The sequence below is a fragment of the Nannospalax galili genome, unplaced genomic scaffold, assembly GCF_000622305.1.
Source record: "Nannospalax galili isolate Female #2095 unplaced genomic scaffold, S.galili_v1.0 scaffold589, whole genome shotgun sequence".
Taxonomy (NCBI): domain Eukaryota; kingdom Metazoa; phylum Chordata; class Mammalia; order Rodentia; family Spalacidae; genus Nannospalax; species Nannospalax galili.
The window spans coordinates 1,157,046-1,175,345 of record NW_008360324.1 but is presented as its reverse complement, the minus strand read 5'-3'; the positions used below and the strand labels follow the sequence as shown (position 1 = coordinate 1,175,345).

Sequence of the window (18,300 nt, the reverse complement as noted above, 5' to 3'; positions counted from 1 at the left end):
AATATATGCTTTATTTGCTTTAAAAAATCAACATCTCATACAAATTTAGTAAATAACCTATCATATTTCTCTTTTTTTTGAATATTACATTTTCAAAGGTAGTTATATTCTTAAGGTAAAATATATCTTAGAAAGTTCTTTGAGCTCAATGAGATGTGTCCAAGATGGCAAAAGATGATGTAAACAATGAGTAAACACTTTTTAATATATACTTTGTATATACAGTGCATGGGGAGAAATAAAAACCTTTGTTTTAGAACTGAGGACGAGGTAGTGAAGCTATTTGTTAAATTCCCAAAGCTTCTCAGGTAAGAGAAAACAAGCTTGTTAAGGCAAGGAAGAAAGATTCTGTGATAAAGACACCATCAAAGTCCCTAGCTTCACCTACAGTGTTATTCAGGAATGAATATTTGTGTTTCTCTAAAATTTCTCTGTTGAAACCACAAGCACTTATATTAGTATTTAGAGGTGGGCCTTCAGAGGGTAAGTAGATGAAATCATTAAGATGGGTCCTTCTAATGGAATTGGCACCATTAGAACTCTATATCTCCCCTCTTTCCTCTCCACTTATTCCCCCATCTTACCCCCTCTTTCTGGTATGTGGAAATATAGCAAGAAATCAGCCAGCTCTAGATTAGCAGAACCCTGCCCTTCAGGTCACTCCAGGACTCCATTTCTGACCTAGAACCACAGGTAGGAACCCCCAGATCTAGTCCACCAGTCATCTCGTTTAGCAGGCACCCCACCCTCTACGCCAAACTCTTGAAGTCCAACCCAAACCCTGAGGTCACTTCTGATACCCCATTCACACATCCACACAGACTACGGCCAAGTTGAACACCAAACACCACTCAACTGGTCCACAACCTGAGAAGTTGGAGTAACAGCAAAGACCCAAACACCCATTCAACAAAGGTGAGAACAGATATCCACACCAAGAAATACCACCAATGATGTAACTTCAGATAGCTAAGTGCTATTACAAAAACACAAGACAATCTTCCTCCTCGCAAAATTAACAGCCTGTCATAATGTTACCTGAGGAATGGCATCCTATCTGATGCATGAGACAATGGTTTCAAAATTATAGCAATTATAAATATGTTCAATGAACTCAGAAGATATGAACAAAAGACTGAATGAAGGCTGCAAAAAATTGAATGAAATAAGTAAAACAATTCAAGCTATGAAATTGGAATTTAATTTAAAAAAAGAATCTCTGAAGAAAAATTAAAGTGAAAGAAAACTCAAAATGAAAAATTCAAGAAGTCAAACAAAAAGCTAGAAGAAAATCTCACCATTGGATTAGATCAAGTGGAAGAGAGACTATCAGGTCTTAAAGACAAGGCAGAGGAAATGGATCCTTCTGTCAAAAAATGTTAGCTCTAAAATAACCCAGAAACTGCACATGAAACTCTGGGATAGAAACTCTGGGATAGAAACTCTGGGACACTATAAAAAGACTAAACTGTCTAATCATGCATATGGGAAAAACCAAGGTCAACAGCACAGAAAATATTTTCAACAAAGTATAGAAGAAGCCGGGCATGGTGGCGCATGCATTTAATCCCAGCACTTGGGAGGCAGAGGCAGGTGGAGCTCTGTGAGTTCAAGGCCAACCTGGTCTACATAGTGTCTTCCAGGACAGCTAGAGCTACAAGGAGACCCTTCTCAAAAAGACCAAAAAAAAAAGTACAGAAGAAAACTTATGAAATCTAAAGAAAGGGATACCTATCAAGGCACAAGAGATATACAGAACACCAAACAGAACCAGAAAAGAAAGTCTCCTTGTCACATAATAGTCAAAACATTAAATTAAAGACATTGGAAGATACAAGAGAGAGATCAAGTCATATTTAAAGGCAGGTCCATAAAAACAACAGCCAAGTTTTTCAGTTAAGACTATGAAAGGCAGAAGGGCTTAGCACAATGTCCTACAAGTTATGAAAGAACAAAGATGCCAGTCCAGACTACTATAGCCAGCAAAATTATCAGTCATAATTGAAGGAGAAAGATAAATGTTCCATGGTAATAAAACAGGTTTAAGGAATTTATGTCCACTAACCCAACTCCACAGAGGATACTAGAAGGAATAATTCAGTCTAAAGAGAAGATTAAACACACCCAAAAAGTCATAAGGAATAAACAACTCCAGAACAGCTAATGAAAAGCAGTCTAAGAAGACAATACACCACCAACATAACAGCAATAAACATTGATCAGTAATAACTCTCAATATTTTTTGATATTTTAACTGAATTTTTTTGATTTTCATACAATATAGTTTGATGATATTTAGATCAACTTTCCCATCACTACCTCACCTTATTGCTCCCCACCCAATTTAATATACTCTATTATAAACATAAAAAGGCCTATGGAGTCTAATTTTTGTCCCCAAATGTCCTTCAGTATGGGCATCCACTGGAGCCTGGTTAACCTACCAAGAGTCCAGTGCTTGAAAGAGACTGGCTCTGTCCCTTCCAGCAGCCCTCTGTTGCCACAATTTCCTTGGGTGGGGTTGGAGCTTCTTACTCACTTCCCCATGTCTATGCCTGTTTTTTTCTGGTTGGAGTTTGCATGGGACTTGTGCATGCTGTCACCGTTGCTGTGGGTTCATATGACTGTCTGGAAAACTTTCCTGTGGTCATACACCACCTCTGGCTCTTACTATCTTTCTGCCCCTTCTTCTGCAGTGATCCCTGAGCCATGGGAGCATAAATTTGATATAGGTGTCCTATTCAGGGATAAGCACTGTGTAGCCTCTTGTGGGTTCCTGTGATAATCACCATCTATTGTATAAGGAAACTTTTCTGATGAGACTTAAGAGATGCATTAATCTATGGGTATAGCAATAAATCATTAAGAGTCAGTTTAGTGTGATAACTATCTAACAGAAAAATTAGTATTAGGCTCTTCCCTATGACCTGTCTAGCCTCAGATTCCTAAGCCAGATATCAATGTCAGCTGTGGGTCCCATCCTAGGAAGTGAACCTTAAACCCAATTAAAGAGTGGTTGGTTGCTCCCATAATATTTGTGGCACAATTTAGCCAGTGGGCATATCTTGCCAGGCCATTGTTATTGTTGTTCACAGAGCTCGCAGCAAGGTAAGGTTGATGATTATATTTTACCTTCAGTAGCTTGCATAGCACCTTCCAGCACTATGAACTCTAGCTAGTAGAGATGAGCCCCCAAAGCCAGCACCAGCTTGATTTCTCCTTGTTTGCTCTATAGCTCATGTATGTAGCATATTCAGCAATAGGGTCTTACCATCAAGTTCTGATGGGTAACCGAGAGCAGGGCAGGGGCAATGGTCAGTATTGTTTGAGGGTCTGTGGGACCCGTGGTCAACAGTTTCTAGAGGGGCACTCCATTCCTGATATTGAGCACTCTTTTATTAGTCTATATCTACAAAGTGCAATGTCCCCTTGTTACAAGATAACTTCTTTTAGTCTCTTTTTATTATGTGTATGTGTATGCTTTAAGAAGCTTCTATAGTGGCAGGTTTCCATATGACTCTTTCCAAAGGCCTTTAGTTGTACTTATCCCTTCCTATACTCCCTCTTCTACCCTGTTCTCCCATTCCTCACCCTTACTTCCTAGTCTAATGTTCCCCTTCTCTTTCATACCACTGTATTCTACCACCCTTCCCAAGAATCTCCCTCCCACCCACCCATGGCCATTTATTGGTTTTTTGACCTCTCTGAATTTTCAAATTGAAACATGCATATCTAAGATTTCAAAGCTAGAAATCCCCTATGAGAGAATATGTAACGGGTTTTGTCTTTCTGAGTCTGGGCCACCTCAGAATGATTGTTTCCAGTTCCATCAATTTACCTGTGAATTTCATAATTTCATTTTTAAGGGCTAAGTAATATTCCATTGCATATATGTATCACACCTTCATTTATCCATTTATCATTTGATGAACATCTGGGTTGTTTCCAATTTTTGGCTATTATGAAAAGGGCAGTAATGAACATGAATGAAGAGGTATTTCTGTAGTAGGGTATAGAGTCTTTGGGGTATATGCCCAAGAGTGGTGTGTCTGGGTCATATGATAGATCAATTTCAAGCTTTTTGAGGAATCTTCACACTGATTTCCATTGTGGCTGTACCAGTTTGCACTGCCATCAGCAGTTTTTATGAGCTCCTCTTTCTCCGCATCCTTACCATTTGTCATTGTTTTTTGGCTCTTTGCCAAAAAGGAGTAAAATGAATTCTCAAAGTGGTTTTGACCTTCATTTCCCTTATGACTAAAGATGTTGAACATTTTAAAATCATTTTCAGTCAAGAGACCTCCCTGCTCATCTCATTGCCCCACTTTTTAATTGGGCTGTTTGATTTTTTTATGTTTTATTTTAGTTCTTTTTATATTCTAGATACTAATCCTCTGTCAGAGGTAGTGATTTTTTCACATTCTGCAGGTTGCTTCTTCACTTGGATGATGGTGTCCTTTGATGTGCAGAAGCTTTTTAGTTTCATGTGGTCCCATTTGTCAATTGTTGGACCTAATGCTTCTGTTATAGGAATTCCGTTCAGAAAGTCTTTCCCTATGCCTATAACTTCAAATGTATCCCGTTTTCTCCTCTATCTGATTCATGGTATTGGGTCTTATGTTGAGGTTCTTGCAACATTTAGAATTGAGTTTTGTGCATGGTGAGAGATAGGGATCTAGTTTCATTCTTCTACATGCTCTTATCCAGTTTGACCAGCACCATTTGTTGAACAAGCTGTCTTTTCTCCATTGTGTATTGTTAGCTCCTTTGTCAAAACTCAAATGTGTGGATTTAAGTCTGGATCCTCATTTTTATTCTATTGATTCATTTGTCTATTTTATGTCAGTGCCATGCTGTTTTTATTACTACAGCTCTGTAGTGTAATTCAAGATCAGGGATGATCATGCCTCTAGAAGTTCTTTTATTATTCATGATTATATTGGTTATCTTGGGTTTTTGTGTTTTCATATGAAATTTAAGATTATTTTTCTATTTCTGCAAAGAGTTGTTTTGAAATTTTAATGGGTATTACATAGACTTTGTAGATTGTTTTTGGTAGGATAGCCATTTTCACAGTCCATGCACATGGGAGGTCTTTCCATCATATGGCATCTTCAATTTCTTCAGTGTCTTAAAGTTTTTATTGTACAGATCTTTCACTTCATTTGTTAGATTTATTCCAAGGTATTTCATGGATTTTGAGGCTCTCATGAATGGGATCATTTCCCAAACTTGTTTCTTGGTATGTTTTGTTCTGCTGTATAGGAAAGCTACTATTTGGGGGTGGGGGATGTTAATTTGTATCCTGCTACTTTTCTGAATGTATTTATCATCTCTAGGAGTTTCTGGTGGAGTCTTTTGGATCCTTTATGCATTGAATCATATCATCTGCAAATAAAGATGCTTTGACTTCTTTCCAATTTATTCCCTTTATTTCCGTCATTTGTGTTGTTACTCCAGTTAAGACTTCAAGTACTATATTGAACAGGAATGGAGGGAATGAACATCCTTGTCTTGTCCCTGATATTAATGGGCGTGCCTTCAGGTTTTCTTTTTTCGTTTAGTATTATGTTGACTGTGGACTTGTGGTGTAATGCGATTATTATGTTGAGATATGCCCCCTGTATGCCTAGGTTCTCTATGATTTTTATCATTAATGGACATTGGATTTTTGTCAAAAGTCTTTTTTGCATCTAATGAGATGATATGTTTTCTGAACTTGAGTTTGTTTGTGTTGTGGATTACATTTACTGATTTGTGTACGTTGAATCATCCTGCATCTCTGAGATGAAGTCAACTTGAGTATAGTGTATAATCTTTTTAATGTATTCTTGCATTCAGTTTGTGTTTTATTGAGAATTTTTGCATCTACATTCATCAGATAGACTGATCTATGTGGTGGTTTGAATGAGAATGTCCCTTACAGGCTCCATATATTTGAATAGTTTGTCCTCAAATGGTGGCACTGTTTTGAGAGGTTTTCAGAGATGCTGCTTTGCTGGATGAAGTGTGTCACTGGGGATGGGCTTTGAGAGTTCTTAAGCTTTGCTGGATTTTCAGTCGCTCTCTGCTTCCTGTGCCTGTTTGAAGATGTGAGCTGCTCTTCTTTCTGCTCTGGCCACCTCTTGCCACCATGCCTCCCTGCCATGATGGACTGTGATTCCTCTAGAACCGTAAGCTCAAATAAACCATTCCTTCTATAAGATGATTTGGTCAGTGTTTTTATCATAGCAACAGAAAGGTAACTAAAACAATATATAATCTTTTTTGTTGGATATTTGCTGGTTAGGGTATTAAAGTAATACTGACTTCATAGAAGGAGTTTGGGAGTGTTCCTTCATTTTTATTGTACAGAATCATTTGAGGAGTATTGGTAATAGTTCTTCTTTGAAGGTTTGGTAGAATTCTGTGTTGTGTCCATTTGGTTCTGGGATCTTTTTAGTTGGGAGATTTTAAAGCAATGTATCACATTGGTTTTTAAGGATCTGTTTAGATTATTTATGCCATTTTTATTTAATTTTGGTAGGTCATACATATTTAGAAAGCTACTCATTTCTTTAAAATTTTCAGCACTCGGGAGGCAGAGGCAGGCAGATCTTTGTGAGTTTGAGGCCAGCCTGGTCTACATAGTGAGTTTCCAGGACAGCTGGGGAGACAGGGAGACCCTGTCTCAAAAAGACAAAAAAACAAATTCTAGTTTATTGGAATATGTATTTTAAAGTGGGTCCTTAATGATTCTCTGAATTTCCTCTGATCTATTGTAAGGTTTCCCTTTTCATCTCTGAGTTTGTTTTTTGGGGTCCTCTCTTTCTTTTGATTAATTTGGTTAATGGTTTGTCAATCTTTCCCATCTTTTCAAAGAACCTACTCTTCATTTCATTGATTCTTTGTATAGTCTTCATTTCTATTTCATTAATTTCAGGCTTGATTTTATTTATCTCTTCCAATCTACTCTTTCTAGGTGTTACTTGTTCTTGGTTTTCCAAGTCTTTCAGGTCATCATTAATTTATTTATATGAGATGTTTCTAATTTTCTGGTTTAGGCACCAAATGCTATAAATTTTCCTCTTACGACTGCCTTCATTGTGTCTCATTGTTTTGGTATGTGTTGGTACTTTCACTTTCATTCAGTTCCAGGAATTTTTTTATTTCCTTCTTGATTTCTCCTGTGATCCAATTTTCAATTAGTTTAGCTTCCATGAACTTGTGTACTTTTCCCCATTTTTATTATCATTGAGATCTAGCTTTATTCCTTTGTCGTTGGATATGATACAAGATGATATTTTATTTTTTGTAAATTTGTGGAGGCTTGCTTCGGGCCATAATATAAGGTCAACTTTGGAGAAAGTTCTATGGGCTGCTGAGAAGAAAGTATATTCTTTGATGTTTGGATGGAATGTTCTGTAGATCTCTGTAAAGTCCATTTGATTTATAGTGTCATTTAACTCCAGAGTTTCTCTGTTTAGTTTTTGTCTGGTTGACCTATTGGTGACAGTGGGGTACTGAGGTCACCCACTATCACTGTGTTGGAGTCAAAGTGAGATTTTAGCGCTAACAAAAAATTTTAAATGAAATTGGATACCCCTATGTGAGGTGCCTGTATGTTTAGGATTGCAATTTCTTCTTGGTGGATTTTTCCTTTAATGAGTATGACGTGACCCTCCCTATCCTCCTGACTAATTGTAGTTTGAAGTCTAATTTTTTGGATATTAGACCTGCTTGTCTCTTGGTTATATTTGCTTGGAATAATCTTTCCATCCTTTTATCCTAAGGTGGTATCAATCATTGTTGATGAGGTGCATTTCTTGGGTACCACAAATTGATGGATCCTGTTTTTTAATCCAATCAATTAGTCTGTCTTTTTACTGGGGAGTTGAGAATATTAATATTGAGGGTTATTGTTGACCAATGTTTGTTAATTCCTGTTATGTTGGTGTTGTAGTGCTTTTTCCTTGGACTTCTTGTTTGACTTTTTTAGAGTAATTCATTAATTCTTTGTGCCCTTTTGAGAGCATTTAACCATCTCTTTTGAGAAAAACATTCCATCAAATATTCTCTGTAGAGCTAGTTTTTTTCCCTGTAGCCCCAGCTGTCCTGGAACTCACTATACAGAGATCTGCCTGCCTCTGCCTCCCAAGGGCTGGGATTAAAGACATGCACCACCACGCCTGGCTGTACAGCTAGTTTTGTGGACATAAATTATTTAAATCTGCTTTTATCATGGAAGGTTTTTCTTTTTCCTTTAATTACAACTGATAGTTTTGCTGGGTAAGAAATCTGGGCTCAAATCTGTGTTCTTTCATGGTTTGTATGACATTGGTCCATGTCCTTTTGACTTTCATAGGCTCCATTGAAAAGTCAGGTATTTTTCTTATGGGCCTGCATTTATATGTGACTTGATTTTTCTCTCTCACAGTTTTCAATATCTTTTCTTTGTTCTGTATGTCTAGTGTTTTGATGACTATATGATGTGAAAAGTTTTCTTTTCTGGTCCTGCCTACTTGGTGTTCACTATACCTCTTTTACCTTTACAGGCATTTCTTTCCCTAAATTCAGAATTTTTTCTCCTATGATTTTATTTAAAAATATTTTCTGTGGGGCTGGAGAAATGGTTCAGCAGTTAAGAGCACTGAGTGCTCTTACAGAGGACCTGGGTTCAGTTCCCAGCAACCACATGGCGGAACTTCAGTTCCAGGGGATCCGACGCTCTCTTCTGATCTCCACAGGCATTGCACAATACAGATGCACTTACATACATGAGGGCAATACACTCATACACATAAAATAAAAATAATTTAAAAATATTCTCTGTGCCTTTGATCTAAGGTTTTTTTTTCTCCTTCCATGGCTATGATCCATAGGTTTGATTTTTTATTATTTTATTTTTATTTTATGTGTATAAGTGTTATGCCTGCATGTAGGTAAGTGCCCACGGAGGACAGAAGAGGCTGTTGGATCCCCCTGAACTGGAGTTACAAACAGTTGTTAGCTGCCATGTGGGTGCTGGGATTCAAACCCTGGTCTTCTGCAAGAACAGTCAGTGTTCTTAACTGCTGAGCCTTCTCTCCAGCCCCAGGTTTGATCTTTTTATGGTGTCCTACAGGTCTTGCATATTTTGTTCCTGGCTTGTTTTATTTTTTCATATTTTATTTATTATTTTTATTTTATGTGTATAAGTGTATTGCCTGCGTGTGTGTTTTGCACCTGTGTAGTACAATGCTCATGGAGGTCAGAGAAGGGCATTGGATTCCCCTGGAACTGGAGTTATGGATGGTTATTACCCACCATATGAGTGTTGGAACTCAAACCTGGGTCCTCTGCAAGAGCATCCAGTGCTCTTAACTACTGAACCATCTCTCCAGCCCCATCCTGACTTATTTCAGATTTGGCAGTTTCTTTGATTGAGTGATCCATTTCCCCAAGCTTGTCTTCAAGATCTAATATTCTCTGTTCCATTTCTTCCAGTTCCTCTCTGCTTCTTTCTGCTAAGCTTTTTGTTTGAATTCCTGAGTTTTTTATTTCAGTTTAATTTCAGATTTGCTTTTCTTCTGAGAGTCTATGTCTGTATTGAATTCTAGTTTCATGTTTGGAATTGTTTTAGTTATTTCATTCAACTGTTTGCATTTTCACGGTTTTCATTCAGTTTTTTTATTCATATCTTCTTTGGATTCTGTGAACACATTTATAATTGCTATTTTGAAATCATTGTTTTGTGCAACCACTTGATTGTCATTCTCAGGAAACATAATGGGATTGTTCATTTCTGTATTAGCCATACACTCTTGGTTATTCATGTTTGGGTTTTTTGCTGAGGCCCAGGCATCTGGACTTATTTGGTGGTGTGTCTTGTTATGAGTAAGTGATCTCATCCTTGTTGAATGTTTGTTTGTATCTTGTTTGATGCTTCCTAGCTTGTCAGTTTATGGCCCAGCTGAGTAGTGCTTGATGTTCAGTTTGGGGGCCATTTTATGTTGATGTACAATTTGGATGAAAGAAGTGGTCTCAGTTCAGGTAGAGATAAGTACAACTTTTCAGTTGTGATTTCAAGATTGACTGCACAGGGTCCTAGATCAGCAGGTTGTGATGGAGCTGCTAAATGATCAAGTTGGCTAGTAGGTTAGAGTGAGAGTTTGCAGGTCTGGGGTAAAGAGAGCTCAGATGGCAGTGTGCTAGGAAGTCTCAGGGAAGTAGTTCCAAGTCCCAAGTCTGGGGAGTGGGGAATCACAGGCGAGTCAGGCTGGGCTGAGAGCTGAGATGGAGGGGATCAATAACCCTCAATATTAACAGCCATTAATTCTCCAATAAAAAGACAGAGACTAATTGGATCAGAAAACAGGATCCATCAATTCATTGACTCCAAGAAAAACACTTCACCATCAGTGATGGAGAAAGGTATTCCAAAGAAATGGAAATAAAAAACAAGCAGGCATAACTATCCTAATATCTAGGGAAATTGACTTCAAACTACAACTAGTTAGAAGCAGTAAGGAAGGACATTTCATACTCATTAAAAGAAAAATCCATGAAAGGTATCTTAAACATTTATGTACCAACACTGAGACACTCAACTTCATAAAAGAAACACTATTGGATCTACAACCACCGACTTACCCCAACACAGTGATAGTGGGTGACCTCAATAACCCACTTTCACCGACAGACAGGTCATCCTGACAAAAACTAAATGAGAAACCCCAGAGTTACGGCATCTTAAATCAAGTGAACCTAACAGACATTTTACAGAATATGTCACTCAAACCATAAAGAATACACTTTCCTGCATCCCATGGAACTTTCTCCAAGACTGATCACGTATTAGGACACAAAACAAGCCTCCACAAATACAGGACAATTGAAATAACATCCTGCATTTTATCTGACCACAAAGGAATAAAGCTAGCTCTTCAACAATAATAGAAATGGGGAAAGGTACAAAATCTCATTTTGCTCTATAGCCCAGACCAAATGAACTTGTCATCTTCCTACTTCAACCTCAGGAAACGGCTGAGCTTGAGACTATAGGCTGAAGCATCAGGCCTTACTCTTTAAACATTTTTTAAAATGTCTTGACAATGCTTTAGACCAGGAAGTAAAGAGGAAAAAGTGATGTGGTTTTGTTGTCAAAAATGCAGTGTGGAGAGATGGCTCAGCGGTTAAGAACACTGGTTGTTCTTGTAGAATATCCAGGTTCAAATCCCAGCACCCACATGGCAGCTAACAACTGTCTGTAACTCCAGTCCCAGGGGATCCGACAGCCTCTTCTGAGCTCCGCGGGCATTGCATGACATGGGTGTACTTACCTACATGCAGGTAATACGCATGTACATATAAAATAAAAATAATAAACTTTTTAAATGCAGTGTCATTTCTTCATATTTAGTTTGAAATGCTTAAGATCTCCAAATTTAGCAGCAGGACTTGGAATTCAGAAAGGAGATCAAGATAAATAGGAAACTAAACACTAGAACAGGAAGCTTGATTACTCGTGACATTATGGTACTTTTCAGCAAGATTATATTTCAAGACAGATTAGGAAATCTGTTTTCATCCTTTCCACTGTGTATGACCTTGATGAGTCACTAGAAAAGAGGAAGATGGTTAGAGAGCTAAGAAAACTTCTGATGCTCATAGTCAGGCTAGGACAATAAATTGTTCTAAAATCCCCTGAACACAACCCTCTCACAGATCAACATGTTATTCCATATTTGTTCTCTCTAATGTATTTTAAGATTAAAGTCCACCAATTTTCCCCGATTCTTCTACATACCTTGTTTTTCTCTATACTCATTCCTAGGAAAGAAACCTTTGCCATCTCAGAGCTAGCTTGTATTTGCCTACGGTATTTTTTTGTTCACAATATCCATGTTAAAGTGTGGAAGCTACAGCCAGAGCAGGGACTGTATAAGGTGCATCTCTGTTTCCTCAGCACCAGGAAAATTAGTAGTTAAATAATGAAACTTGTTGAAACACTGGCTGTCTGTATACCTTTTATGATTGCTAAAAATAAAAATAAATAAAAATCCTATGGCTCTTAAGAGAATTTTTGAAGTTTTGTGAATACCAGCACATACAAAAGCCACAGCAGTGTCTTTTTTCTTCATTTTTTATTGAGATTTTATATCAAATAAGAAATTTTTCTTTATTTCATTATTTTCATTGTTTATGGCATTTATTAAGTATACAAAATAATTGTATATGATGTGATGTACATAATATTCTTTGATCATGGTCTCCTCATTACCTTCTCTTTCCTCTCTTCTATCCCTTGATTGGTCCTCTTCTTTCCCCCAAATAATCCACTTCTCTTCATGTCTTTTAAAATGTCTAGATTCTGTATATGAAAGCAGACATGAAGCATTTGTCTTTCTGGATCTGGCTTATTTTGCTTAACATAATAATCTCCACTTGCACTCATTTTCCCACAAATGATATAATCTCTTTAGTTATAGCTTCATCTGTATAATTCGTATTTGTAATATTCTTTATAACAAGCTAATAACCCTAAGTATTTCCCTGAGTTTTGTGAGGCATCAGAGCAATTTAATCAAATCCTCAGATTGGTAGCTATAAACCCCATCATCACAAAGATACAACTCTTACCTCAAAGGTGATAAGAGTTTATTTTATAGCCAAATATGAGTAACCATGGCCCAGAAACACAAATTTAAGTTACCCCAAATTCCATGTTCCAACTTTGTAACAGTTTAATGAAGTTTTATAGTAATAGGACAAAGAAAGTCATAAATCAAGGTTCCTTTTCAATACATTGGTGGAAACTTTAGGTAGGCAGGTTACAACAAAGTGAGGAAATTGTTGTAGGCTTCAAATATTATCTGACAGTGTTCTTAGCCCTTTGGTTGGTTTAAAACTAGAGGTCTGTTCATACATTCCAAAGGATTTACTTAATGATCACAAAGATGCTGAGTCATGTACAGAAGGGGACAATAAATGGCTATTAAGGGAGGGGGGTGGTAAAGATGCCCTAAGATAATTTGTTTGTGAACTTGCAACATTCCAACCTCTCCACATCATTGAAGTTCTAATCAATCAATCAGCTTTGCAGAAGGTCTAGTGCAAGGTTTAGAAAGGAGCAACAGAGGAGGAGCAACCAAAATATGATTGGACAAAAAGAACATGGCCTAAGGCCAATAGACTAGCTGAGAAACTCTTGAAGGCCTGCTTCAGCATCCTTCCTCTCTCAGTATAGCAGTCCTCCCTCCTGGATATGGGGAGGACCCTGAGAGAAGGGGCATATTGTTTACATTAGATAAGGGTGGATCTGAGAATTATTTATGTCAAACTTCAAGACACAAAGTTGGGAAAACACTGCTTTCTATGGCTTTTCTCAGAGAAAGTTTATTGCCCAACAGTTATAAACATGTGTGTGCGTGCGCGCGTGCGTGCGAGAGAGAGAGAGAGAGAGAGAGAGAGAGAGAGATGCTACATGAATGTCATAATGTCCCACATATTAGTAATTTAAGATTCAGGCTGGAGAGACTGCTCAGAGATTACAAGGACCTGGATTCAGCTCCCAGCACCCACATGGCAGCTAACAACCATCAGTAACTCTGGTTCCAAAGGATCGGACATCCTCTTCTGGCCTCTATGGGCATTGCACAGCACAGGAGTACTTATATATATGCAGGCAAAACATCCATAAACATAAAATAAAAATAAATTTTTGGAATAATAAAACTAAGGTTTAAAATAATGTGGAAAAGATTCAGGAAGACATCCAACATCAACCTCTGGTCTCCATACACAAATACAGACATGTTCATATGCACACAGAAGTATACACATATACACACCAAAAAAGATGCATGCAAAATGATATATAGTGTATTATAATCTTGATGTACAGTTCTTAAATTAAAAATGAAGTGACATTTCTATAAAATTCATATTTGTTGAATGTATTATTCTTCTATGGTGTGTTTGTTCAAATCTTTTATCCATTTTTGTCTTTTTCTGATTGTGACAGTTGTTTATACAACTTAGTATTGTGTTAGCTGTATTTGAAATATTTTCTCCTACTTCATTTTTTTCATTTTCTTTATAGTATTTTTATAAACAGAAGTCCATTATTTTAGCATAGAATTTTTAATTATATTTCTTCTTGTCACACATTTTGGGATCTTAACAAAACTGGTGCAGTGATGAAAATTCAGTAGTCATATATGAAATTCTGAAAAAAAGTTTAAAATCTTTAATTATTAAAAAAACTGTTGAGCCTGACGTGGCGCACACCTTTAATCCCAGGACTTGGGAGGCAGAGGCAGGTAGATCTCTGTGAGTTCAAGGCCAGCCTGGTCTACATAGTGAGTTCCAGGACAGCTGGGGCCACAGGGTGACCCTGTCTCAAAAAGACCAAAAAAAGAAAACCTGTTGGAATAACCAGCTTCCAAGAGGACCCCCCAAAACTGTCGCCTCTCTTAGTCACACTTTGGGGTAGTCTCTTCATACCCACTTTGAAGTATCTGAGCAGTGAGAGGCAGAGGTTCCGATGTGCAACTTCTGAACCCACCCTATAAAACACTGCAGTTTTCACTAGATCTTTTGGACCCATCTCTCAGGTGGAAGGTGACCAACATGTTGTGAGCACATATAAGTCACCTTACGGAGATTTTCATGTGGCGAGGAGCTGAGCTGGTGCCTAGCAATAGTCAATACCAAGTTGCCAGCCGTGAGAACAAACCACTTAAAATGCAGCCTAAAGTTTTGTCAGAGCTTTAGATGTTTGCGGTTCCAGCCACAGCTGTCACCAAAGGGATTTTTCATGGCATTTTGAGAATGGATAATTTTCCTACAGTGATGCCTTATAAACCTTCCAATAGACAAAAATAGCACAGTCTCTGCAAACAGAAATGTCTGTGGACGTATGAAAAAAGAAATCATGACTAATTAGTGAAAGAAAGAACAAAGGGAGGAAGGACTCGTTCTACTGCTAGTGGAAAGGGAGACTCAAAAAGATGATTATAGTCACATTTCAAGAAGTTATCACTTCATGTTAGGTCCAAATTTTAAAGGTACAAATGAATAAAATTTCACTCATAAGTAAATCTTACTCATTTCACATATTGAATTCCGATTAGTATTACAGAAAACATCATTCCAACCCCATCCTCCAGGGCTCCAGAAAACTATTGAACCACATCTCTCTTCAGGAAAATTAGGCTCATTTGGGTGCCAGAACCTAAAGAGAAACAAAAGGTAGAAATAATTCCTTCCTGAGTGCATAGTAACTGATTGAAAGTTGGAGTTTAGTTCCACTCACCCAGCGCTCAGGGACCATTGCAGAAGAGGGGGCAGAAAGACTGTAAGAGCCAAGGAGTCGGTGCATAACCATATGGAAATAGAGTCCTACAGGCTCCTGGGACCTTGCTCACATGAACCTACAGCAATGATGTCAGCATGCATAAGACCCATGCAAACTCAAGCACACAAAACCCCAGCACAGAACTCTGGAAATGAGCAGCTGGCCAAAATCTTAGTTGAAGAATTATCAGCAGCTGTGTTCAAGGCCAGCCTGGTCTACATAGCAAGTTCCAGGCAATCTAGTTTTTCATCTTATTAATTTTTTATCTTGAGCAAGTTGTTCAATATTTCATATACAGGATGAGTTTCTAAAATAGATGTTTTTGTGCAATTTGAGGAGATTATTCATGCACTCAGTAAGAGCTTAATCTGTTATGATTGTTAATACTAATAACAACTGCTAAGAAAATTTCCCTAAATTTTTTATATAAACAAGGCCCAATGGCAGTCTAGGACTGTACTCATGGATCATCAGTCTAGGACTGTACTCATGGATCATCAGTCTAGGACTGTACTCATGGATCATCAGTCTAGGACTGTACTCATGGATCATCAGTCTAGGACTGTACTCATGGATCATCAGTCTAGGACTGTACTCATGGATCATCAGTCTAGGACTGTACTCATGGATCATCAGTCTAGGACTGTACTCATGGATCATCAGTCTAGGACTGTACTCATGGATCATCAGTCTAGGACTGTACTCATGGATCATCAGTCTAGGACTGTACTCATGGATCATCAGTCTAGGACTGTACTCAAGGATCATCAGTCTAGGACTGTACTCACTTGACGTTTTGCTTGAAAGGTGTATTATCGATCCATTGCCATTTGCCATTGCCTTGTGGGTCAGAGAGCCCCAGAAAGTATGAAAGTGACTCATTCAGCTGTTGGATGATGAAATTCTGTGTGGAAAAAAAAGGAGTTGTAGATTTGGAATTTACATATTGAACAAAAATGAGCATTCTTTAGAGCGTTGACAGCTATGTGGAATAGAAAACACACAAGTGAAAGGAATGATCATTTAATGGCACACTAACCAAAAACAGGCCAAAACCAGCATTGTCACAAGGGAAAGACAGTCTTAGCCTGTGAATTACCATCATTCATTTTTCACCAAGAAAAGGGATTGTCTCCAAAATCCATAAGGCTATTTTTATATTTTGAATATTTTTTGAGTTTTATATATTCAGAGGTTATGATGGTAAGTAAATTCTATGTGTCTGGGAGTGTGTACCCCCAGGTCACTCATACACCTCAGCAACCCCCAGTCATCTCTGTAAGTAAGCTCAGTAAATTCATTGGTTCCCCAGGACAATTTTAATCAAACATTGCCTTGACACTAGAACCTTAAAATGGGATAACCATTGCTTAGTATCCCCAGGAAAAGAATTCTCACGACAGATGGAAAATTTGTTAATGATATTGTGTCTCATAATTATTTAAAAAGAAAGAAAAGGAGAATGCAAAAGATGTTAAAAGGATATGAAAATGGAGATATTTTCCAAAATAGAAAAAATGAGAAAGCCTAAGTAAGTGATGAAGGTCTGTGTGGGTTTGTTATGATACATAAAGGATGAGAAAAAAATAATATACACATAATCTTCAAACGTCAAAGCTCATAGTTTAATCAACTAGTTTAAGGAACAAAATACATATCTAGTCAAAGTTTATCTGAGAATATTTGGTTTTTTAACCCAAGCTTTAGCTACACAGCACGTGGTAATTAAAACTACCAGACTGGTGGAACTAACCTTATTGGATGTTTGACAACCATACTTTGACGCCTATAGTAATCTGGTCAAAGGGACTTAAAGGATGGTTTTTGCTCCTTACCCTCCAAGGTTGACTAAGTTGACAATGGAGCATCTCTCAAAATGTCCTGTAACTGTGGTAAGTCACCTGTCTTCCTGTTCAGGGAGGACATGGAGACCCCATTAGATGGACTTGAACCAGTGTCCAGTCTACAAAAGGGAGGGTCAACTCAGAGGAAACATCTCCTCCATGGTTCCAAGTGAAGCCAGACATGGTCAAGCAGGACCTTTGACTTATCTTTACATAGATGGAACTGGTAAAAGAAAGGAGCCAGGGGCTCTTCCCAAGCCCATGTGACCTCTGAGGAACAGATCCTCAAATTACCTGAAGAGTAAAAACAAATTGGTTTATTTGGGCCAACTGTATGGTCTTAAACACCCAAAAGGAAAGTATAACCAAAGATTAAAGTGATGTAAAGTGATCAGTATATTCCTTTAAGAGTTCAAGGGATTACACTTCTTAGACATTAGGCTTAAGTCCATATAAAATGTTATTTAGACAATTATTTCTCATTGACAATTTTGTTCCTAATCAGAAAGTTCTGCTCAGATGTAAGACTTCAAATCTTGGTCTGCAATACTGTAGTGCCCACTTGTAGCTAAGGGAGATAACCCACTATTGTTCTAAAATGATGGATAAATTTGTTTTCTCCCCCATCTAGAAGCCTTTGAGAGGGAACTGACACTGATTCTAGCCATTCGAACAGCTGTCAAAGTGCCTGAAAACAAATCCTGAGTCCATCATTCTCAAGTCCAGCTTTGGCAGACGAAAGAAAAAATGAGGAGGAACACAATAGAGGAATGCTTTTGGAAACCCTCATCAAGAAATCCCAATAGACTCTGATATGAACATTTGAAATTTGCCCTGTTCTGGCTTTTTTCTGGTTCCCTGTCTAGAACTTGTAATGCTAACTACTCTTGCCTTTACTTCTCCTTCACATCTCCTATTCATGATTCAAGGACTTTCTTTTCCCCTTAGAGACAAGAGTTATGCAATTTTGGAGTCTTTTAGATAAACCCATGGAAGGGGTACTCCAATTGCCTCACTCTGCATCCTTGTTCAGCATGGAAGAAGCCAGAGTGGTCTGTGTCCCTATTCCCTATTGGCACTTTGGGTAACCCCTTCAGAGGATGGTCTGATAAGAATAGGAGGTATGGATTGGCTAGA

General features: G+C 37.9%; 1 protein-coding gene across 1 annotated transcript in view; it reads right to left on the bottom strand.

The window, feature by feature from the left end:
• Positions 1 to 14,344: 14,344 nt before the first annotated feature.
• Positions 14,345 to 18,300, bottom strand: part of LOC103727478 (C-type lectin domain family 6 member A-like) — a 17,799-nt gene continuing 13,843 nt past the window's right edge. Inside the window, exons 5-6 of the mRNA XM_008825341.3 lie at positions 16,108 to 16,223; positions 14,345 to 15,196 (exon numbers count right to left, since the gene is read on the bottom strand). Of these exons, the coding sequence (XP_008823563.1) occupies positions 15,052 to 15,196; positions 16,108 to 16,223 (261 nt within the window). The 3' untranslated portion in view covers positions 14,345 to 15,051. The remainder of the gene's footprint in view (positions 15,197 to 16,107; positions 16,224 to 18,300) is intronic.